Source organism: Fukomys damarensis, unplaced genomic scaffold (genome assembly GCF_012274545.1).
Source record: "Fukomys damarensis isolate Sample0158 unplaced genomic scaffold, DMR_v1.0_HiC HiC_scaffold_9, whole genome shotgun sequence".
Classification (NCBI taxonomy): Eukaryota; Metazoa; Chordata; class Mammalia; order Rodentia; family Bathyergidae; genus Fukomys; species Fukomys damarensis.
Window position 1 is genome coordinate 10553612 of NW_022900921.1, and position 25379 is coordinate 10578990.

Below are 25379 nucleotides of genomic sequence, written 5' to 3' on the forward strand. Positions count from 1 at the left end.
GTTAAAAAAATTTTTTTTTTTTTTTTTTTTTTTTTTGAGACAGGGTCTCACTATGTAGTTGAGACTGACCTGGAACTCACTATTGTAGCCCAGGCTCGTCTCGAACTCACAGCAATCCTCCTGCCTCAGCCTCCTGAGTGCTGGGATTACAGACATGCACCACCACACCCGGCAGTAAATGTTTCTTAAACATACTCTTTACGTACTGGGCTCTGTGATGGGTGCTGAGTATATAATAAAGAGCAACACCACACATATCCCTTACCCCCACAGAGTTTGTAAACTAATGGGGTGACAAACCGTCCAAAATCATTCTCCAAAGTGTACAATTAAAACTGTCATAAGAGCTATTAAGAGAAAGTTATAAGGTGCCATCTGTGTGTGTAATTGGTGGATTTGACTTAGGAGCACCAGGAAGACTTCCCCAGGAGGCTGACCATATAAAGTAGAGTTAACCAGGAAGTGAGGAAGCACGGTGTTTTCAGGCAGGAGGAGCAGCATGTGCTAAGTGGCGTGAGGGGTGTGCACGGGAGGGCTGGGGTGGGAACTTCTGTAGCGAGCTGTATGTAACATGAGGCTGACCCAAGAGCCCTGCAGTCAGTCTCTGGTGTAGGGGCCTCTTAGTCTCTCTAACAGGTGAGAATGCTGAGGCTCAGAGCCACTGAGGAGTTTGTTGGCAGCCTCACAGCTAGCAAGGTGGTGAGACCAGGATCTGGCTGTGTCAGGGAGAATAATGGCCCGACTGAAGATGTGCCTGCCCCAATCCGCTTCCTGTATGTTAGAGTACATGGAAAAAGAGAATTAAAGAAGCAAATGGAATTAGGATGCTAAGAAGCTGACCTTCAGATAGGAAGACCACCCTACATGACCCTGGATTGGTCCTGTGCAATCATGCATGTTGACATGTGGAAGGGGTTACAGGGGTATGAGACAAGCAGCACTTAGAGTACTGTTGCTGGCTTTCTAAAAGAAGGAAGAGGCCAAGCCCCAAGCAATATGGGTGAGCCTCAGATGGTAGGGAGATCAAGAACACAGAGTTTATCCCAACAATCCTCCAGGAAGGATCGCAGCACAGCAGACACTCTGATTTTAGCCCAGTGAGATCCATTTTAGACTTCCACACTACAGAACTGTAAGATAATCAACTCGTGTTACTTTGAGCTACCATACTTGTGGCAGTTTGTTTTATCAGCGATAGAAAATTTACACACAAACTGTGTGCCATTGGCACCACGCCCTTATCCCTTCTGCCAAATTCTGCAGGGGCTACACCAGGATCTATAAAAGTTAAAATCCAATCCTCAGTACACATGGGAGTCTAAGTTTCTTCAAATATCACTTTTCAAACCATGCAGCAAAGAGTATATCCATTTTTTACATGTGCCTCTGAGTTTTGTGACTTTCGAAAGGATGTGGTTGTGGCCTTTGACATCAGAGGAAAAGCTCGATGTCAGCTGAAGGTTGATAGAAAGATAACGCGAGAGGCAAGTTGCCTTTGAGAGACTCCCTGAAGATCAACTGCCTCCTGGTCACAGTTCTGGTTCAGAAGCTGCTTCCTCTGCTTGTGCTAAGGGGTGATGCCCAAGACGCATCACTTTTCAAGAACTGGATCATGAACAACTTTATCCTCCTGGAAGAACAGCTAATCAAGAAATCCCAACAGAAGCGAAGAACTTCTCCCTCAAATTTTAAAGTCCGCTTCTTTGTTTTAACCAAAGCTAGCCTGGCATACTTCGAGGATCGTCATGGGGTATGTGACCACATTCATCTGTGTTTTCTTTCTTTTTATATAGTATTTTATACTGGGACTGGGCTGACTCCAGCGGATATACACATAATAAAATAGAACACATGGAACATGAACATGCTGGGTGTTACAAACAAAATAGAATATGAGTAATCAGACGAGAATGTGGAACGCATTCAAGAGGTGAGATGTTGTACTTGACAGTTTTGACCCTGAGAAGTAGAAGTTTTGATCTATCAGCTTTTTTTTTTTTTTTGGTACTGGGGATCAAACTCAGGACCTTACACTTGCGAGGCAGGTGTCAGAACTACTGAGTTAAATCCTCGGCCTGATCCATCAGCTTTTTAAAACAAAGCTAAGTTTAAGTTTTAAATCATAATGATATTTTGTGTGACAAATTTTGATTGGGTATAATTTGAACTTCATATGAAATATGCTACATTTTATGGACCATAGATTAATAAAATATTAGTCTTTGATGGGACCCAAGGGATAATCTAGCTAGATTTCCTTACGTTACAGTAGAAGAAATAGTATTTAGAGTGCTTAAGTGATAGAGTCAATGTTAACATTTTTATGAATTCAACTATCTCAGTGGTCATCGCTGCCTGATACCTTGAAATAATAATCCCCAGGCATTTAATAGTCTGAAATTTACAAAGCATAATGCCAAGCTACTTTATCCCTTGGAAAATGCCCCAGAAGACTAGGTGTATCATGTACCAAGTATTCTGCATGCACACCAGCAGTCCTTACCTAGAGGATTATGGCTGTTTAGTGAGGCCAGGCTTATTTATGCATCTAAAGACATTCTCATATTCTAGAGCATCAGTGAGAGCAAAAGAAAAATTAATAAACATAACAGAGTAGCGTGGTAGAAAACACGCTGGGTGAGAGATCAGATCACATTCTGCTTTTCATTGAGCATTTGCGCCTAGGAAAATGTCTACCTCCTGCTTGGAGTTTTTCTTTACAAAACAAAAGGACTGGAAATAACCTGTATGATTCCTTCCTTTTTTGGGAATCTTTTGTTTCTCTGCAGTGGTGCATGTTTAGGTCTTCTCAGCCTTTTCTCAAAGCGTATTTGATTTCTTATTAAATGCTTGTGTTATTTTTACATCATTTGAGAAGTGGAGCAGAAATTATCACTTATATTTTACCAAAGGGGAAACAATATTAGGTGCTTTGTAGTCACTGAGACACAAAGGTGTTCTGATTCCTTCCTGGCGTCTGATCTGCTGAGTGCGGATATGAGTTTGGAGTGTTTGGAGAGTCAGGCTTGGAGCCTTACTGAAAGGGAATCCTGGAGGCGGTCAGGCTGGGTATGGGCCTCTGAATGCTTGACCTTTTAAAGGTGTAGGTAAAATAATGCCACCACTTCTTTAGAAGTAAAAAAATCATCTTCTATTGTGATCAGCAATTTATCAATCAACCAAAAAGCACATGGAATTAAGTATGTGCAAGGCCTTACTGTAGGTGGCCCGGAGCCAAGTTTTGAATTTGGGAAATTCCTCTTCTAGAGCTTATGTATTACATGGCATCCATCAGTGTGTTTTTTTTTCTTCTAGTGAATGGGACATTTAATGTTCACATTTCATATTGAAAGAATAGTCAAATACCCTTTTTTTCCCAAAGGCCATGTTAGGGTTTTAATATTTTTTCCTGGCTCAATATAGCATCATGTTATTGATTTAGAACTGGTAGCTCCTGAGCAGTATGGCTGTTTGTGAACGGTGTGATAGTGAATTCAGCACATTACTTGCAAATGATGCAACAAATGGTCTTGACTCAGGATTTCGCTGGTTATAATTTGCATGCAGTAATGTAAACCTTATTCCACTTCCTTATATGAGTATTATGAAAATTTTCAGAATATTTAATTCTTCCTGGGTAGCCCATGGTTACAGCATCTACATTTTCCATGTAAGATAAAGAAGACATGGGCTGGGGATTTAGCTCAGTGGCACTGCACCTGCCTTGCAAGTACAAGTTCTTGAGTACAATCCCCAGTACCAAAAAGAAAGACAAAGAGGACATATGCAATGTGCACAAATGTCAAATTTTTAAAATATTCATAAATAATATCTTTTAAGGTTTCTCTTTAAATTTCAGAGATTTATTAGTTAGAAAGTTTTCCAAGGTCACTGAGAAAAATGTGTGAATTGTTATTGCATATGCTGTATCTATATTACATTGTTTAGGGCCATACATTTACGCACAAGAGTATGCTGCATGCTGTTTGTAAATAAAAGGCATTACACTTAGGGGGAAGAATCATAAGGTTTGAATTAAAGCTTCAGTCTTCTCATTTGTAAAATAGGATTGGTGATAGTATCCATTTCAAAAGAAGATGACAAAGACTCACAGCGATAACGTGTTTAGGCTGATCTATTTGAAATTGACCATTTGACAGACAAAACATGGTCAGATAGTGGCAAATTCGTATAGTTCAGCTTAATACATAAACTATTTGACATAGGTCCTGTCACCTACTCAGTACCTACGAAAGCCATCTCCACATCTCTGAAGGAAGTGGCGTAGTGGCATGATATATTCACTGCAAATGATAGGAGAAATTTAAGATTATTTCAAAACCAAGCCAAGGTCAGGGTCCTGAACTCCCATTTTGTGGCTAAATGTAAGTTTGTGGGGAAATATACATGCATTATAAGCTGCATGATCCTTTCTTGGCATGGTGGTACACACCTGTAATTCTAGCACTCAAGAGGCTGAGACAGAAGGGTTCCCCATGAGCTTCAAAGCCAACCTGGGTTACATAGCAAGTGCAAAGCTAGCCTGATCTACATAGTGAGACACTGTCTTGAACAACCAACAAACAAAAAAGAAATAAAATAAAAATAAATGGCATAATCCTAGGTTAGCCCTTCTTAGGATCTCAGCTGCTTTTCTCCCTTTGCATTTGTAAAATTATGTTTGTTTTAGTTCTGATTGTCTATGAATGTATAACACTATATGAAAAAAATAACTCCCTACATACTCAAAAACAAATTGTGCAATTATGCTGTGTTCATTCTAATTTTAAACATCCATGCCTCTTGCTAATGCTCTGATTTTTCAAGGGTCCTTTTAATTTATCATGCATTTAATTTGGCAGTTGGATACCCCTTTCCCTTGCCGTGTGTGTTATGCAAGTGCTTGCAGGAGGTCCGGGGAGCTCCTCCACCTGCTGTAATCACGGGCTTAGAAAAATCCATAGAGTTGGCAGATGGTGACTTACAGGCAAGGATGATCTCAGATGCTCCCCTCTGCTTGCCAATTTCTTGGCAAAATAGTCTCTGGTACCTAGAATTCTTTAGCAGAGGACAATGAGCGATAAGGACCTAGTGGTATGATGTTAAAATGAGTAACAGTCACTGTGATGGGGGAGGAAGCTGGGGGAGTACTGATTCACAGTGTTTGCCAATTTTTCCGATGTAAATACTCCTATTGTGGCTATATCAAGCTACCAATATGATATCTATTATTCACAAATTTCTGAAAATTTAGCAATCAGCCCTCATGAACCAGTAGAAGTCAAATCTAGCCCATTGTTGGAAGGCTTCAGTACAAATAATCTTCGGAGAGGTAGTTGCCAACTAAGCAGTACACTTACTGCATATAACTGATATAGATCCTTTAAGGGGTAAAAGAGAAAAATGGGGGCTTGGGCACCTAAGTAGATCAGAGGAGAAGGGCCAGGAAGATGGAAACAAGAACCACAGGTGCATGAGGCCAGTGTGGCCAATGAAGCTGGACTCAAATCCTGCCTCTCTTACTTTCTAGAGATGGGATTGCAGATGAGGCATTTCACCTCTTTAAGCCTGTTTTCTAGCTGTAAAGTAAGGATCCTAATACTGTCTACCTCAAGAGATAAGTAGGGCCGGGGATTTAGCTCAGCAGTTCCGCACATACCTTGCAAGCGCAAGGTCCAGAGTTTGATCCCTGGTACAAAAAACAAAAGAGAGAGAGATAAGTCAATCGTGAGAAAAATATTTAACAACCCGAGTACTAACTGCTACATGGTAAGGTGATTATTATTCACATTGTTTCCAAGCCCCACCTGAATTTTCTGAAAAAAAAACCCTTGGAGACCTGGAAACTTTTCCCTAAGGATCAAGTTTGCTTTGCTTCCCCAGCAAGGGAGTCCTTATTGTTTATGTAGGGCAGAATAAACAGTCAAGGTCACCACGCCAGCCCACTTCTTCAGCCTACAGTCTGATCTAGCAGCAGAGCCATCTCTTACAGCTTGCACCCTTCCCAAGAGGTTGGGAGGGGAGGAGATGGTCCCCTTTCTTTGAAGCCTTACTGCTTCACAAATAAAATACAGCTCATGACATCAGAGACATCTGGATCAGAGACCAGCTTCTCCCTGTGAGCTGTGTGACTTTGTGTAAACCACTTAATATTGTGAGAGACCCCCCAAAACCATTTGCATTTTAAGTAATTAAATGTTCCTTCATCTTATTTCTTTTCAATGAGATAGAGGCCACCATTATTCTATAATATCGGGTAGTGGCTAACATTTACTGAGCACACAGTGTATGTGTCAAGCTCTGCACTAAATGAAGATTACTGTGTCTAAATGATCCTGTAAGCTAGGAAGTATTAAACCTCCATTTATAGATCAGGAAATGGAGGCAAGGGGAACTGGAGTGACTTGCCTGAAACCCTCTTATGTCTCCAGAGCCTTCACAGCTCCCTGAGAAACGGTGCTTATTTCTGCTAACAGTTGCTACTCCTTGCTAACTGGGAACTCCATTGAGTTATTACAAAGTGTGTGGTATGTTCTTGCTCTGAAGTCTTTAATGTGAAGGATGGTCTGGAAAATCACCACCTGAGGATACCTGGGTACCTCAAAATGAAGTGTGCTGTGAGCTGTATTATTTCCATACACACTTCAGGACAAATGCCGGTCTTCCTTCACTGTAGGGAGCTCCAGTATGTCCAAACAGAACCAAAAGTTTAGGCCATGTTTATTTCCCAAAGTTTCTCTAGAATCTGCCCGGATTTCCCACCATCCCAGGCCCAGCATCCCACTCCACATGGCAGCGTGCATGAGCTTTTATGTGATGAGCAAGTCCCAGTGACCTTCCTCAGAAGTGTCATGTTGCTTCAGAATTTTTCCTAGTTACTGCGCTGTTACAGCTCACATTCCTCTTCCTCCCTTCTAAAGCCTCATTTAAATGTTACTTGCTTACAGAAGCTTTCTTTGAATTCCCTAGACTAGGTCAGGGCCTCCCACTATGTTCTGCCATAGTAACAAGTGCTCTTTTTTTCAGAGTACATGCCAAAGTCATCACTATCCACGTATTATTAGTATTATTAGCACATGTAGGAAGGAGCAGGAAGGCCAGGTCCTCAGCTCCCAGCTTTCCCAAGAACCTTGCAACTCCATTCTTTTCCCCCTCCCCTACTTACCCATCCTTGCTTCCCTCTGACAGTTGGACTCTTTGGAGGTGATTCTCTGCTGGACACTTGTGTCAGTCGGCCTCTTGCTCTTCATTTCTCTGTGACTCGGTTGATTCCAGCTGGACTTCTGCAGACACTTCAGGCTTTAGCGTGGGTCATCCACACACCTAGAGAGAACTTTCAAAATTATAAACCATACATCAGTCCCTGCCTTTAAGTTGTCTATCACTGTTTACTGTATTTAAGCACATTCTCAGCCATAGTCCACAAGACCCCTCATTCTATAGTCTCCGCCTGCCTCTGTGATTTTATTTCATACCACACTCCCTTATGTGGCTCCATCATATCTGCCTTCCTCCCAAACCTTGTTCCAAGCTGAAGTTCCCTGCAGGGCCAGAACTAGGATGAGGCAAAGAAAACATACACTTACTTTTTGATTCTTTTAAGGTTTTATTGTATTTTGATTTTTTTGTTTTGTTTTGTTTTGTTTTTTGAGACTGACCTGGAACTCACTATGTAGTCCAGGCTGGTCTCAAACTCACAACAATCCTCCTGCCTCAGCCTCCCAAGTGTTGGGATTACAGGCGTGCGCCACCACACCCAGCTGTTTGTTTTGAGTCTTAATCCATCTTTGTGACTTCATTTTCTTAAGAATTATATTTCATTTTTAAATTAATCAGTATACTTTCGATATACATAAAGATCAGATTCATCATAGAGAATTTGCACATGTACAAATAGTATAACTTGATTCTTCCTTTTCCCCTCATTCTCCTCTTCTCTTTTCAACCCTTCTTTTCCTCCTTATTTCAAAAGCATTGTTTCCACTTTTTCCTCTATTCTGTTTTTTCTTTTCCTTTCCTTCCCTGCCCTCTCCTCTCTCCCTTGTTTCCCTTTACATTTGAATATTTTCTTCCTACTTCCCACTATCTATCATCCAATTTGTTTCTTATTTATGCTTTCAGTTCCTCACACAAGAGAAACAATGTGATATTTAAGTACACGTGTCTGATTTATTTCCCTTGAAAGTGTGGTTTCAAGGTGTATCCATTTAGCTAGAAACATCTCAAGTTTATTCTTCTTTATGGCAGAATAGTACTTCATTATATATAAAAACCACATTTCTTTATTCATTCATCCACTGATGGGCGTCTGGGTTGTTTCTAAGATTTAGCTATTACAAACTGCCAATATAAACATGGTACGCTTATATCACTGTGGTATGATGCTTTTAACTCTTTTGGGAAGATACCTAGAAGAGGAATATCTAGGTAAAATGCAGCCTCTAGTTTTAGTTTTTTCTGTTGTTGTTGATGGTGGTGGTTTTTATTTTTTGTTTTTTGCTTTCTGGTACCAGGGCTTGAATGCAGGACCTTGCACTTGAGAGGCAGATGGCAGAACCACTGAGCTAAATAAATCCCTGGCCCTAGTTTTAGTTTTTTGAGGAATCTCCACACCGAGTTCCACAGTGGTTGCACCAGTCTAAACTCCCTCCAACGGTGGAAAAGGGTTCCTTTTTTCCACAGCCCCACCAGTATTTGTTATTGGTTGATTTCTTGATGATAGCCATTCTTTCCAGAGTGTGATGGAATCTCAGAATTGTTTTAATTTGCATTTCTCAAATGACCAGTGATGTTGAACATTTTTTCATACAGTTATTTGCTGTCGGTGCTTCTTCATCTGAGAGGCTGCAAAATGAGACACACAAGTAATTTTTCTTTAAAAAAATTTTTTTTTTGCAGTACTTAAGACCTAGCCCAGAGCACCTCTTATGCTAGGCAAGTATTCTACCACTGAACTATGTACACTTATCATCATCATCATCATCATCATGATTATTGTCATTATTATTTAGGTACTGGGGATTGAACCCAGCGGCTTTACATTGAGCTACACCGCCAGTCCCTGTTTATTTTTCATTTTGTGATGGAGTCTTGCTAAGTCACTAAGTTGTCCATGCTGGACTTGCTCAAACTTTTCATCCTCCTGCTTCAGCCTCCCACAGTGGTAGGGTTATAGGTTTGTGCCACCACCCATACTCACAGAGGTGTTTTTTCTCAGAGAGCCCCAAATACAGGGACTTTGTGTTAATAGTTCTCCCCTGCCTGGAACACTTAAGATTTTTGCAAGGTTGTTTCTTTTGTTTCCTGACTTTTCGGATATATTTTCAGGGTCCTGTTTCATTTTTCTCAAAGCACCCACATACTTCAATCCTCTACACTCATACTGTTGGTTTGCTGATACGTTTCTCTGTTTATTTTCTGCCTGTACACTGATGAGAAGGGCAGTTCCATGAGAGCAGGGCTCATGACTTCCTTACCACTCTACTACCATCATCTGAAAGAGTGCTGATCACACAGCTGGTTCTCAGTAAATGTCCGGTGTGTCAACAAAGCTCACATAACTAGAATTTTAAAAAGACATCTGGTAGCTAGACATGGGCCTTGTCTAGGCAGGAAGAGGAAGGATCCAAACTAAGTGCTTTGCAGTTGAGGCGCGTGCAGTTCCATGTCAGACTGAGTGGGGCTGCATCCTAGCTGGTTTGGGCTGGGTGAAGTGAGGGATGTTTTGTGTGATCGCCATCGAGGAGAGAACTTTCGTTTTGGAGGCAAATTCGCCCTCTTTAAAATTAGATTTGATTCGTAGTGCTTGAGGACTGATGCACCAATTGCTCAGTTTCCGCACTGGAAATAGGCCACAGGGGCATACTGTAAAGATGAGGGCTTAGTTTTTAATTCAATTCTGGAAGAAAAAGTTTTAACTGGAAAACACAAGAGCTCAATTTCTTGAACCATCGGGTCCATGTGAAATAAGGCGCTTTGATATAAAATGTAGAAACTGAGTTGACAGAAAACAGTTTTAAAACTCTTCCCAAATTTTCATAGTCCAAAGAGTAAATGCTCATCGTTTCCTTAACTAGCCAGTAATAAATTCTGGCATTCATCAGTGAGCGATGAGGCTACTGGGAAAAGCAGGTCTCGCTTTCCCTCCCTCACGGTCTCCCTCCAGACTCTGTGGATTTTCCCTTATGACACCCCGTGCCTCACTGAAAGTGATCTAGAGGAGGGAACAGCTCTGAATGGCTCTCCCATCCTACAAAATTCCCTTCTTAGATCAAGTGTCTGATCAGTTCTTTGAAATTCACTGAAAGTTTTTAATATGCTAATATAATAAGAACTTGATGTGGATTTTATGTTGCTGTGCAATTAATTCCCATGAATCTACAGGCGTTTTGGTTTTTGTGGGTTTTTTTGGTTTGTTCTTTGCTTGTTTGTTTGTCGTGGTACTGGGGATTTAACTCAGGACCTTCTCACTGAACTACATCCTAGCTCTGTTTTGAATTCTTTTTTACTTTGTGACAGAATCTAAGTCACTAAGCTACACAGACTGGGTTTGAACTTGTGATCCTCCTGCTTCAGTCTCCCAAAGTGGGACGATAGGTATGCACTACCACACCAGCTTATCTAAAGTTATTTATAATCGGGCTTCCTTTATGTTGTTCATCTACAAAAGAATTAATATTGGGGCTGGGGATTTAGCTCACTGGTGCTGCTGTGTGCCTTGCAAGTGCAAGGACCCGAGTTCAATCCCCAGTACCAAAAAAAAAAAAATTTATATATAGAATGTATAGCAAACTTTAAAAGCTCAGTAAAGGTAAAACAATCCAATTAGAAATGGGTAAAAGATATAAATAGACACTTTTCAAAAATAAAACCAAATGGCCAACAAACTTGTTTTTTAATATACTCAACTTCATTATCCACCAGGGAAATGTATATGAACACCACATAGAAAATACCTTCTCGTCCCAGTTAGAAAAAAGACAAAAAATAAAATAAAATAAATAACAAACGCCTGAAGAGTATGGAGAAAAGGGAACTCATACAATGTTGTCACGGAAAGCTCTAAAAGGTTCACAATCACTGGTCAACCTCTCTGTGAGCATTTGCCTTTGCTTTTCATGCAGATAACAACATTCAGTTAGCTATAACCATGCTGCTTGGCAATTTTGTATTCAACTTATTCGTTTTGTTCTTTTGTGCAAATATATTCCCATATCTCTATGTGAGCTCCAAAGTAATCATATTGTCTTTCTCATAGATATATAAAATATAGATATTCATATAGATATATGAATTTTGAATTATTGAGTCAGTTCATTGCAGGAATATACCTGTACTTATCTATTTTAGGCACGCAAATGCGTACACATATCTGTTATCTGTGGTTCACATTTAGTTTGTTTCCAAGTATAACGAAAATCCTGAAAAATAACAGAATACCTAATATAGGGCTGTCTCCTTCAAAATCAGCTTCTTAGGGTACAGTGCCCCAGCAGGACAACTCACTGGATAAGAACAATTTCTGGTCTCAACCAGTTGTTGCCACATCAGCTCCAAAGAATTTGAAGCAGCACATGAGGACACTCATATTTATAACCAGAACCATTAGAAAAGATTCTAAGAACAAACTAATAGAAGCAAAAGAACCCATTGTTCATTTAATGTATGCTGTTTATAATATGTCTTGAATCTTATGGTGAGAAAAAATTTTAATATTTTTTACAAGGGTGAGATGATTTAAAGTCAGTATTGTGCACCTGTAGACAGGCCTACTACCCACAAAGTAAGATTTGAGAAGTACCCAAAAGACTCTACAAAGTATTCTTCTACCTAACTGACCATCTCATGGATCTCAAAGGTTCACATGGACGAGCTCTTTGGGTTAGGCCCCCATGGATCTACTTGAAGGGCAAGTGGATTTGGGGGGCTTTCACAGGAGCCACTGCGGACTGCTGCACGGAGGTCAGTTCTAAGATTACAAAGGATCTCAGACTGTGCAGGTATCGGGCAGGCTACAATTCTAGGAAAGTTGGATGGGGTGAGGAAGCAACAGTGGAGCAGCGTAACAGAATGGGGACTTGGCACCTACATGACCTCAGTGGATTCCTTACTTTGTCTGGGATTTAGCTTTCATGTCCATAAAATCAACTAATTGGACTAAATCGGTGGTTTCCAAACATTTTAAAATATAAAACTCTCTTTTAATACAAAATTATACATGTTACCGTCATTGCCATATATAAAACAGATAGAAAGGGACATCTTTTCGTCGAAGCAGGACAAAGAAATTGCTCAGAACTCTCTCCGGAATGTAGCCTGCCAGGCCCAGGGGCCCAGAAAGTGAGACTGACTCTGATTAATATCAAACCTCATCTTTTCCACAATCCACACAAGGCCAGCTCACGTACCATTCGTGCACAGTTAACGTGTTTTAAATTTAATTGGTTGTGTTTGTTACAATTTATATTAAAAACGAGTGTCCTTACATTTATGGTGGTGATTTAAAGTTCTCTTTTAGAATAATCTGTTTATGTGAAGAAAGTAAGTCAGTTTAAAGAATAGTATTAAGTATGTGATACCATTGGAGGAAACTATGTGGCAGAAGTTGCCATCATGGTCCATGATCATTTATTTTTAAAATGGTTCTGAGAGTGAGGTATACTAACCTGCACTGGACCTTTGGAGACAGAAATGTATCTATGGAGGAGCAGGGGTGACAGGCAGATGTCATCTCTGCCTACGTGACCGTAACGCATGGGCACCGTAAGCACTTGAATCGGTTGCCACGATCTCATCCCCAATCTCTCTGCACTCAGGAAAAGCTAGTTCTAGTTCGTAAAAGTCAAATCCACCATGAAGCTCATTGATGTTGGGGTTAGTACTGTGCATATCATTTCATAATGGTGTTCTGAGTTGACATACCTCATTCACAAAACACAGTGAACTATTACTGGGATGAACCCTCATGCCTTTGCCCCGTGCCTTTTGGATTTCATATCTGTATATTAATGGGCTCTTTAATTTGCTAGTCTTTTGCAAGTTGCAACCAATTTTTGTTTTGAATAAATACATAGTTGACATACCTCATTCACAAAACACAGTGAACTATTACTGGGATGAACCCTCATGCCTTTGCCCCGTGCCTTTTGGATTTCATATCTGTATATTAATGGGCTCTTTAATTTGCTAGTCTTACACCCACATAATTTTTAAAGCTGCAAAATATTAAATATAATAAAATCTCCCATCTTTGTCCCAAGTCCCACTGCATCTCTGTCTGAAAGCAACCTGTATCATCAATTTCTTATAAAGTCTTGTACGGATACTTTACGCCATCTACATGTAAATACAAATAGGCATTCTTTCCCTTAATTTTTCAGTGGCAGCTTAATCTACACACTCTTAAATATTTTTAGTTCCTTAACAGTGTATCTTGGAGATCAGTCTATACCAATATATAAAGAGCTTCATTTTTTTAATGGTTGCATGACATTTCATAGATGGATAAATTACTTTTGTTTTAAATTTAGTCTGCTTCCAATTGCTTAGCTATCACAGATAATAAGGAAGGGGAAACTTTGCAGGTATGTCACTTGTCACGAGTGTTATAGTTATTCTCAGCCAGAGCAAGTTTGCCCACCAGAGGAAATTTGGCAATGTCTAGAGAACTTTTTGGCTCTCATGACTGGAAAGTACTACTGGTATCGAGAGCCCAGAGGCCAGGGGTGCTGCTAAGGATTCTAAAATGCACAGGAAAGACCCATCATAAAGAACCATCCAGCCCCAAATGTGCTGAGGTTGAGAAGCCCTGGTCTACAGAAGTATATCTAGAAGGGGAAATGCTGAGTCAAAGGATATTCACATCTGTTATTTTGTTAAACATAACCAAATCACTCTCCATAGGGGTTGTACCAATTAACTTTCCCCAGGGTCCGGTGTAGGCTACATCTTCCTTCGTAATTTGTAGGTGCTGTTTTCTCTATTAGCTAAATCCTTTGTGTAGACATTTTAACTTACTTTTTCATTGTAGAGTGGTTTTTATTCATTTCACAATTATTCTGGAACTCTTAGTCAAAGTTATGGCCATTAACAGTTTTGTTTGTCCTAGACCACAAACACCAGCTTCTGCAGCATACTTACTCTTTCTTGCCGTACCCTCAGTCTGTCAATTAACAAAAATTAACCAGATTGATCGCCAAGATATATTGTTAAGCAGCCAAAAATATTGAAGAGAGTGTGTAGATTATGCTGCCACTGAAGAGACAATCATTATGAATACAGCCTCTGTGTAAGGAGTTATTTCCTGAAATACAATGAATTCGTTACTAACTTATATATTTTGGTTACTGGATCTTCGGTGCTTGAGAGGAAGACGCAAAAATATATTTTTAAAAACTCATTAATTATCTCGTATTTCCTCCTCTGGCAAGGGTAGGGCTTTGAAAGAGGGATCAGACTAGAGATGCTGGGAGCCACAATGTGCAAGATCATTGGCGGGCCTGCTTCCATGGCATACAACACTTAGTTCTTGATCTTAGGTTCCACGTAAGTTTTTTTCTCTCTTGTTGTTTCTGTAGGTGAATTTAGAAGAACTTTTTTTAAAAAATCCTAAAATCATTATCTTTTTTTTTGGTACCGGGGATTGATCTCGGGTCCTTGCGCTTGCAAAGCAGGCCACCGAACCGCTGAGCTAAATCCCCGGCCCCTAAAATCATTATCTTTATGTAGCACAAATTGGGCTTGGAAGTTATTCCTGAATTATTGCTTCATTTATGAGATAAATATACGCACAGAAGGCACCCAGATTGCTTATTAAAGTCTGTGAAGGAAATGGCTGTCCCTCAAGAAAAGCGTAAGAAGAACTGTCATGAATTTGAACCTCATGGTGTAGAACAGCAGGTGTCAGGTGCGGCCTGGCTGCCACTGCCTGTTAATGGGGTTATGAGGCCGCGGGGGCCAAGGTTGTGTCCTTTATACAGCCAGCATTTAACGTGCACCTCTCAGTCTCCCCTCTCACAGTCTTCACCAGTGCTGTAATGCAGGGTGGTGTTTGTGAAATTTCGAACTGCTGTAAACAGTATTTCCCTTTTTTCTGCTTTTCACCTTTCTTCGTGTTCACTGTAAAAAACAAAAACAAAAAAACCTTCAGCTATCATAGAAATTTATAACTTTCACCATGAAATCATGCCACACTAACTCCCACAAGAGAAACCAGTGTTAGCAGCTTGGATTATCTTTTCGTATTTTCTCTTTGAATATTGCAAAATTAGTACATATTTCATCTCCTTTTCAAAAATGAAATAATTCTTCCCTTTGCTTTAAATTTGTCCTCCCTGCTTTTTGCTACCAGAGACGAAATTCAGGACCTTGCACTTGGCAGGCAGGAACGGTGCCACTGAGCTCAATCCCTGGTTTAAGTCCCCCCTTTTTGTTCTGTTCTCAACCTCTTTAATATGTAAAAGGACAATAGAAATGGTTGCAGCTTTTAATACATTCTTGGAATGCTGGCCTCCCAAGACCATTACCTTTCTTCTCCTCCTCCTCCTCCTCTGGTACTGGGAATCGAACTCAGTCCTTGTGCTTGGGAGGTAGGTAGTAGTGGCACCACTGAGCTAAATCCCTGGCCCCCCGTAACCTTTGTGGACTTCTACAGAGTTAAATTTTGGAAAGACCGCGTTCACTGGGTAAACTCCCTTTTTACATTTAACCTGTATTTGTAGTCCTCCATGTAGATCAATTTTATTGTTTATTAATGGTTAAAGAATAATCAGAATGGATGCATAATAACTGATTCATCTACTAATGGATAGATATGTTAGCTTGTCTAGATTTTCATACTTTCGTAAATAATGCTGCTATGAACATCCTTTTCCTGTATCTTTGTACATTGTGAACAAATGTGTCCATAGGATGAGCCATATAAGAGAAACGTTTATTTATTTTATTAAACTAGTGTGTACATGTGTGTGTGTGTGTGTGTGAGTGTTTGTGTGTGGAAATGGAGACTGAACCCAGGGCCTTTACAGAGTTACATTCTTGTCCTTTTTAATTTTTAAATTTTATTTATTTATTTATTGAGACAGGGTCTCACTATGTAGTTCAGGCTGGACTTGAACTCACTGTGTAGCCCAGGCTGGCCTCAGATTTTCAGTGATCCTCCTGCCTCAGCCTCTGGAGTGCTGGGATCACAGGTATGTACCACCATGCCTGGCTTAGATTTTATTTTGAGATAGGGTTTCACTAAATCACAAACTTGCCAAGGTGGGCTCGAAGTAACTATCCTCCTGCCACAGCCTTCCAGAGTGCTGAGATTGTAGGTGTATACTACCACATGTGGCTTTAACTGCTTTTGGGGAGGTGTTGGTACCGGGGATTGAACAGAGGACCCTGTGCTTCTGAGGCAAGTGGCAGCACCACTGAACTAAATCCCCAGCCCTGGTTTTGTTTTGTTTGTTTTGGTTTGGCTTTTTTTTTTTTTTTTTTTTTTGAGACAGGGTCTCACTATGTAGTTGAGACTGACCTGGAACTCTCTATGTAGTCCAGGCTGGTCTTGAACTTAGAGGGATCCTCCTGCCTCAGCCTCCCAAGTGCTGGGATTACAGGCGTGAGCCACCACACCGAGCCTTGTTCTGTTTTTTAAATACAGTAAAAGAAATGTGTGCTCATGGCAAAATATTCAAACAGTATTGAAGGATATAAAGTAAAAAAGAAAAGCTCACCTTCTACCTCCTACTTCCAAACCCCAGGACCACGCCCACTGTCCTGTTCTTAAATAATTCCTTAAGAGAAAACCTATTCATAATGTGAACAGAGGATTCTCAATTGTTCTCTGGCTCTTCTATGACAATATAGTTTTTTTTCCTTTTTCTTCTTTTCCTTTTCTGTGTTTTTTCTTCCTGGAATTCTCACCTCTTGCTCTGAGTACTCAAGAGTTCTACCACTAAAAAGATGGCAGACCTTAAGGAGCACTGCATTGTTTTCTCCAGAGCCAGCCTCAGGTAAACCACAGTGTAAAAACGCTGAAGTGATGAACGCCAGGTAACTGTGGGTTCGCTCTGAGTGTGAGGTCTTGTGGAGATAAGGAAAGAAAAGAGGGCAGGTGTGGATGGGTCATAGTTTCCTGGCTTTACATTGGCCCAGGGAACCTCAGACCTTCCCAGGCCTCCCCAGAGCTTCCAAGTTCCTCTGTGTTAGGTCCAGTGGAAGATGAGCTGGTGGGGAGGGTTTAGCAACAGCTAATAACACTTGCTTGGCTTCTCTTACCTAACAGTACTTTTCCCATAGAGACATCAGTGATTGCAACTTTTCTTGAGTTCCCAAGGCTCAGGTTACAATAGCCCTGAGCAGAGCTCCCTGTATCTGCATTGGTACGAAAGAGCTAAGAGAACCCAGAGGACCTGAGAGAACTGAGCTCCAAGTACTCCGCTGACCGAACACCACAGTCCCTGCAGGGATTCAGACCCTGGCTTTTGCAAGTCCTGAATCCCTGCTTGCTTCTGCGTACTGTTTGAGAGCACACTTTTTCATTAGACACAGAAAACTGAGTGAGGAAAATTGCAAGGAATTTGTAGCTCCCCTTAAGCAGGCTTTGAAACCCAAATCTAGGAAGACTCCCTAAAAATCAATTTCAGAACTACGAACCTGCATTCTGCTGTGGGTGGGGGAAACAATCCCCAAATCAACCATTTAAGTTTTACTTCAATAGGACATCAGTTTTAATTTCATTTGTGCCACTGCCAATTTCAGATGGTACAATAGCTGTACTATACCCAGAAGAGGCATAGAACAAAACATTTGAAATGCCTTGAACCATCATAAGAAAGATTCCCTGGACTCAGGAAAATTCAGATACGTCTACATATCATTACTGTTAGAGTGAGATCCCAAGAAAGTCTCAAATGCACCATTACTTTGTGTGAGTGAAAGAATGCTCTCAGCTGATGCCTAAAATTCCATCACCAAATCTCCCTCTGATAAGCTCCTCAGAAACAAGCCAAGATTTAGGCCGTCAGCTACATTATACTTTATGAGTGTCAGGGGAAGGTTTTTATAGGAGAAGAAGAAGGGATGCCAGAGGCAAAGCTAAAGCCCTATGAGAAAAAGTGTGACACAGTTGGGAAGATCGGGAAACTAGCCCCTTTCGTGGTTTTTCCCTGATTATACAAGTAATTGGCAAAATAAACAAATGATTCTTATTATGAAAAGTGACCACTATCACCAGTTAAGAATTGTCCTCCCCTGTAGAGGTACAAGATTCCAACAATGAATGCAACTGTACTGTATCCCTAAAATGTACCAATAAACTCAATTAAAGCTAGAAAAAAAAAAAAGAATTGTCCTCCCCAATAGTGTTTCCTAATTATACTTTTGCCCAAAAGAAAATCCCCAGAGAAAATGTAGACACATGAAGACAAAAAAAAGCAAGTTCTCATTTATAGGCAGCATTTGGAAAAGGAACTGAAAGGAAGTAATATTAAGTGCCCACTTTATCATTTGAAGGACATTCATTTGTGGTAGATATATGTAGTTGTTTTAAGTTCTCCTAAAATGCCCATTGATCCAAGGTTATTTGGTACCACTTTTTAAAGGTGACTAAGAGATTCAGACACTTGCCTCAAGTTGCACCTCTGTAAAGAATGAGGTGAGGGTTCAAACCTGAACTGAACCTTAACTAAAGGGCCCAGTTCTTCCTCATGCTGCCTCTCCAGAGTAGAAATATGAAATTGAGAATGTCCCCTTTCCAAGGGTCACCAACCCATAACTTCTCACGGAGGTATCTGCTGAACTAGCAGAGTGACCAAGGGGTCACTGTCACTAAACAGGAGTTGTCACCCTAAGGAACCAAGAAATGTGCTCCACCTTTGCACAGCCCAATTGAGCAGAAATAACACTTTTAGGTCACGGCTTGGAGAAATAGGTCATGCAATGGGTTGTTCAACGTTGATCTTGAGCAATGAAACTTTCCTGTGAAAGTCAGAGCAAGTACAGAGCTATGAAGCACAGTGGTTAACTGCTGAGGCTCTGGAGTTACAGAATTAATCTGTTGTGCTGCTTTTGCTCTAAAAGAGATGGATGTTCTGAGCCTCAGTTTTCTCACAATACACTGATAAGAATCCAACTTTGTTGGATCATGATTAAATGAGATGGGGTACTGAGTATAAGCGTGCCTAAAAGCATTGTCTTTTTTTAAATTTTTGCCGCCTCTGTCTTTAAAATTCACAATCCAAATTCACGACAGAATTAACATAAAAAGGAAGATGTAAAAGCCATTTACAGTTTCTACGCATCAGCATCCTGGATTGCATTTGATACACACAGATGTCTGGATGAGACATCAGAATGTGAGGTCAGTAGAGCTGTGAACACAGCCAAGAGAAACAAGGCTAAGCAAAGTCCTATGCCTTTCATCCAGAGTGGTGCAGACAGAAGAACGAATAAGGATGACAGCGGGTTTTAATTGGTGTCTCGCTGGTGGCTTTCGTGTGGTTTCCTTGGAAGGGTTTGCCCTGGCCTTTTGCAGAAATAACACAGTGGTTAGGGATGATTATAGGCAACTGCTGTTTCCCAGACACTGAACTCTGCGTTTACTCAAGACCAGCTGCTCCCCAGTGACCGACTGAGAAGTACACAGTGTTAGATCCTGTGAGAGTCAAGGACAACTGGCCTCAGGCCCTGGAGAGACACAGGCACAGTGGACAGAAGCACTGAGTTGGGAATATGAGCCTGAGGTTGGCAGTGGATCACGGAACCCATTCCAACAGAAGAACAAAGCTAGGAGCAGGTTCCCCCGATGGGCCAAAGTCTCTTACAATCCATGTTTGGAATCAATGAATATTAAGAAATCAAAAGAGATCATCTAAGTTAAGAGGGGAAAACTTCCTTGACATGCGCGTGACTGCTGAGCACTTAAAACAAGGCCAGATGAAACTGAGATGTGTTAGAAAACATGATTTCAAAGACAGTAGCAATAAGAAATATACTGCATTAATTTTTATGATGCTTATAGTTGAAAATGATAGCCTTCTAGATGTACAATATTGGGTTAAATGACACAATTGCCAAATTCATTTTATTTTTTTATTGTTTTTTAATGTGCCTCCTGAAAATTTTTTAAATTAATGCATGGCTTACATTTTATTTCAACTTCACATAGAATTTTTATCCCTGTTCTTAATTCCAGTTTATATTTACCTCCATTTTATGGCCTGATTGCAATGAGATTCTTACCTAGTGCTTTTCTGCCCCGGGGTTTTGCTTGTGCTGTTTGCTCTAACAAGGACACCCACTCCCCTACATCTTTTGGCAGATGGATCTTATCTGGCTTCCTGATTTCTTCTCCGGAGTCCTCTCTCTAGGCCTAACCTAAACACAAGTTGTTCCATTTTCTCCATAGCATCTGTCCTTTCTGCCTTCCCACACTTATAATGGGGTCACATCCTGATAAACTAGTCCTAAGTTGGAAGTATTATAAATCACAGATGCACTTCCTCTGCCACACCTTAGCAGTGCAGCCCACTCTGCAGTATCTGGTCTGTTCCCTCGTGACCATGCAGCCAGCCAGTAGTGTGGCTTGCACGGCTGGGCAGCATCTCAAGAGAGCATCAAAGTTCATATTGCCAGCCTAGGAAAAAGATTAAAATTCAAAAATCAAAGTATACTTTCATCCGAATGCTTTTGTAGTGCTGCAAAGACAAAATACCCTAAGTAAAAACATTAGGTGGGGACCTTATGTACAACGTGAGCCTCTTTGCTCGATTCCCTGAACTCAGAACAGCACCTTGTTCATAGTGGGCCCTCAATCAGTATTTTCTGAGCAGTTTGATGCATTAACCTTAAGCCCATTACAGTTGTTTAAAAATGTTCTCCCTGTGCCCAGGAAATAACCTTACAGCAGTAGAAGAAAGGTAACCTCAGAGCTCAGGCCCGATTCACCAGGAGCTGGAGACGGTTGTTGAAGGGGTGGTTTCTCTGTGGTCTTCTGTTTTTAAAATACAAATTAGCCATTCCTAAGGACTATGATTATGGGAAGCCCTGGGACATGTATTTCTGGCTGTGGGAGACCAAAATGAGGAGACTGTTTGATGTTTCCAGAGGCTTTTATAGAAAGACAGACCTCCTAAGGCATCAGTGGATTACGAAGGTAATTTCCAGCCCAATATGTAGGACAAATGCTTATTTGTGTTTAAATATACTCTATAAATGTGCAAGGGAAAGATCAACCTGTCCCAAATGGTTAACCTTGGCTGTGTCAGGGCTGAAGAAGGGTGGGATAATGATGTGCTATAATTATCTTTTTTGTGTGCTTCCATATTATTTTATTTGTCTAAACATGGATGTGTTTTGTACTTTCACGAATGAAATAACTTTTATAATGAAAAATTAAAAGAAATTATTACAGAACTTCCGTGTTTGATAGGGTCTATTTTTTACATCATAATTGTTCATCTGAGTCCTGTACCTCAACTATCAATTTCCAGGCTGGTGGTAATCAAAAATCAGAAAGTAAAGGCTTAGGTCACCTCTGGAGATACTGGTGATGTCATGGTTCCTAAGACCGGCCAAATACACTTGTAAATACACTCTCACTATGTAGTTGAGATTGACCTGGAACTCGCTGTGTAGTCCAGGCTGATCTCAGACTCACAGCGATCCTCCTGCCTCAGCCTCCCAAATGCTGGAACTACAGGCATGCGCCACAATGCCCAGCCAAGGACTCTTAATCCCTTCCTTCAAGAATGAATTCAACTTCGAGCCTCACCCTTCCCATGTTGTGCTGATTTACTATCCTCACTGTTTGCCCCCCTGTTAGGAAGGGTAAGTTTTAGTGACATGTCTTGCAGCTGGTTCCATGGCTGAATTAACCTATTTTTCAATGGAAACCTAAGTCTAGGTATCTAGGAAGGGCTTCTGGTCTCCAAAAGTGTTTTCTTTCCTTAGAGCTGACATCCACCAATAGAATCTGTCCCATTGAGTAAGGCATCCTGTTGCCCTCCTCCAAGAATGAAGTCCTTTAGAAATGGGTGACATGTAACATCATTATACATCACAAACTGTCATATGCATGGATTCACTATCAAGAAAGTATGTCTGCAAGGGAATGAGATATGATTTAAAATTCTAGTGGAACTTTTCTAGTAGCAGATTTTTAGAAGCAGCCTGGACAAAAACATCATCTTCTCTCTTACTTAAATGGGATATTCTTATCTTCTCACAGAAAAAGCGCACTTTGAAGGGATCCATTGAACTCTCCCGAATCAAATGCGTGGAGATTGTAAAAAGTGACATCAGCATCCCATGCCACTATAAATACCCATTTCAGGTAAGTCCATCAGGCCTACAGTGGATAGTTTCCCATTCCCTGGGTGATGGTTAAAACCCTAAGTCTCTCTGAGAGAAAATGGGAAAGGAACTACTTTGGTCCAGGCTTAGAAGTGAGACCAAGCCCAGAAGGAAATTTCTGCATTGTTCTTTCAGTCAGTGATGTTCACACATTCACTTACTCCACAAAGGCTAAGCACAACATGGTGAAAAAGATGTTATTCTGCGTTCTTTTCTCTTTTATCTCCCCTGCCTCAATGAAAATCCTAACTACTCTGCTCCTGGGGAAAGGAAAAAAGCTTTTATTGATGAGCCTAGCCTAGAGTGCTTTAAGTACCATTTGCTCATGATTTTTTTTTCATATTTTTTCCATTAATTTTATTGGTACATTTTAGGTTTACAATACAGTTACATTCATCATTGGGATCCTGTATCGACAGATCTTGGTTCTTGTTTTTTCCCTATTCCCCTGCCCTCCCTTCACCCCTTCACCCTTCCCTATTTACAAAGACTTGTTCATATTTTTCTTTTTCTCGTGTTTTTTCTTTCCCCTTATTTCCTTCCCACTACCCTTCCCACTTCCCCTTAGTTTGCTCATGATTTGAGGCCACAAATTATAATTCAGGGTCATAAATTTATTGGTGTTTCCAAAGGAAAGAAATCTCGGTTTTATAATCTGAGGACTGTTTGAAAATGATCAGGCTGCCCAAAAACCTTAACTACTTGCAACATATGATTGTTGACACTTACTTTTACATTAATTAAAATTAAGTGTACTAATATTTTAGCTCCCCAATCACACTGGGCATATTATACATGTTCAGTAAGTGGCCTGTATAGCTAATAGGGCTGGCATTGGACTGCACACTTTACAGAATATTTCTCAGAATGTTCTATTGGACAGTGCTGGAGGGTGTCCTTTTGGAGTCTTTATCTGGCTTAGCACTCTTGACGTTTATGACTCCAAGGAGCAGCTATCTCCTGGCATATTCCAGTGTCTCATTGTTGCTTGCCAACCTGAGGGGTGAATATTCTATTTTTACTGTGGTAGAAAAGGAATCTTTTGCTACTAGAAAAGTGGCCCCCATGAGTTGGAATTATTGGGACTGAAAGTGAAAGGAATGACAGATTTCCAGTTGTTAAAAGTCCCAATTGCAAATTAGTACATGAAAAAAAATTGGTGAAATTCAAAGATCTGTATCCTGGTTGATAGTATTATACCAATGTCAATTTCCTGCTTTAAAAATACGCTGGGGTTATGTAAGATGTTATCAGTGGGGAGAGGTGGGTAGAAGCAGACAGGAACTCTGTACTATTTTTGGAACTTGTGAATCTTAAAAGATTTTAAAACAGGAAAGTTTTGAAAAATCCTCAGTACAAACTTGTCATCTAACATCTTGCTCTTAAATATGCTGGCAGAATATTTTTTAATCACTGAAAAATTAAGAGAAATAAATGTGCTACCCAGACAAAAGGAGAACTTTCTCTTGCTGTCTTAACTTAGCTATTGCTTTCTTTGTGGCCCAAATCTCTGACGACAGCCTGAGTTGTGGAGATTCATCCTCCAGTTACACAGTGCACAATCATCTGGACAAAAAGGACACTGGTTCCCTAATCATCCAGCTTTACTTAAAGAAAGACAAGCATCCGAAGCCCCATCCTCAGCCCTGTAAACCAGAGGGGCCTGTTGTTATTACCGTCTTTGGGGACCCTACTCACCTGGGACTCTGTGTGTGTCTCCAGGTGGTGCATGACAACTACCTCCTGTATGTGTTTGCTCCAGACCGCGAGAGCCGGCAGCGCTGGGTGCTGGCCCTTAAAGAAGGTAACTCCATTCCTATGCCACTGAGTCACTGAGACCTCTGATCCCATGGCAGGCTCTGCTTCTATGAGCGAATAGAGTATGGTTTGAGAGCACCTGATCTCAAATATTTCTCCCTTTTGAGAGTCGATGAAGGTCCCAAGCTTTTACCCTGGGCCCAACCAGAGGCAACAACCAGCACTGTCAAAATTGGACAGATAGCTTGTCATCTATTCCTGTGAGGCTCCAAGCTAAGAATGCTTCTTGAATTTTAAGTGGTTCATTTTAAATGATTATATAAACATGCATGTAACATGCTTAATTTTTCCTCTTGGGCAACAAAACCTAAAACATTTACTATCTGGCCTTTCAAGAAAAAGTGAGTGTAGGTGCTTGAATTGGATGACTTGAGTTTAAATCCTGCTTCTTCCATGTACTCTGGGCTCTTGGGCCAATTCTTAAATGCTCTGGGCTTCAGTTTCCCTATGTATTAAACAACAAGAGTGGCAGGAATAACAGTTCCTATCTCCAGGGTCCATGTGAGTAAAAATCTTGACCTATATTCAGCAACCAATAAATACTAGCTAGGTTTAAAGTCATTCAGACAGTCAGTAAGGGTGTTTCTCGAGCCTTACCTACCTGACAATATAATTACAAGTAGCATAGTGTCAAAGTCCATGGGACATAGAGCAGGCTGCTAAGGTGGAAATCTCAGCTCTGCTAGTTACCAGTGTGTGGTCATGGCCAAGTCCCTTGACGTTTGTGTGTCTCCATTTCCTCAGCCGCAAATTTTGACTATCAATAGTCATAGGGTCGTTGTGAGAATTAAATGAATTGGGACATGTAAGGTACTTAGAGCAATACTTAGCCCCTACAAAGCACTTGATCAATATTCCTGATTATTATGTAATTATTCTTAAGCCGGAAGCATCCCATGTATCCGGAAGTCTGGGCTTGGATAGTAATCTGTCTATAAGTAGCTATGAGAAGTAAGGATAAGCAAGTCTGAAAAATGGCAGTAAAAGTCTGTGTATTTCCAAGGTTGCTGTGAGTCTGAAATGAAATATGGTCAGGCAAATGCTGAGTAAACTGAAAAGTGCTCCCCTATCTAGTGGTCACATGAATGGCCCCCTACTATGTCCACCGGCCAGCCTCCCTGTGTGAAGTGATTTTACTCATAGGATGTTGAAGTTGGCAGGAACGCCGGAAATGACCCATGTAGTTCTGTAGGTTTTAAACTTTTTTTTTTTTTTTTTTTTTT

The 25379-nt window shown here is 40.6% G+C and overlaps 1 protein-coding gene across 2 annotated transcripts in view; it reads left to right on the plus strand.

Moving 5' to 3' along the window:
- Window positions 1-25379, plus strand: part of Itk (IL2 inducible T cell kinase) — a 95091-nt gene that overhangs the window by 32556 nt on the left and 37156 nt on the right. Inside the window, exons 1-3 of one of the 2 annotated variants that reach the window (XM_010622287.3) lie at window positions 1525-1750; window positions 22214-22318; window positions 24061-24142. In XM_010622287.3, the coding sequence (XP_010620589.1) occupies window positions 1613-1750; window positions 22214-22318; window positions 24061-24142 (325 nt within the window). In that variant the 5' untranslated portion in view covers window positions 1525-1612. Of the gene's footprint in view, window positions 1-1524; window positions 1751-22213; window positions 22319-24060; window positions 24143-25379 lie in introns of those variants that run through there. The other variant, XM_010622288.2, reaches the window with a different exon arrangement.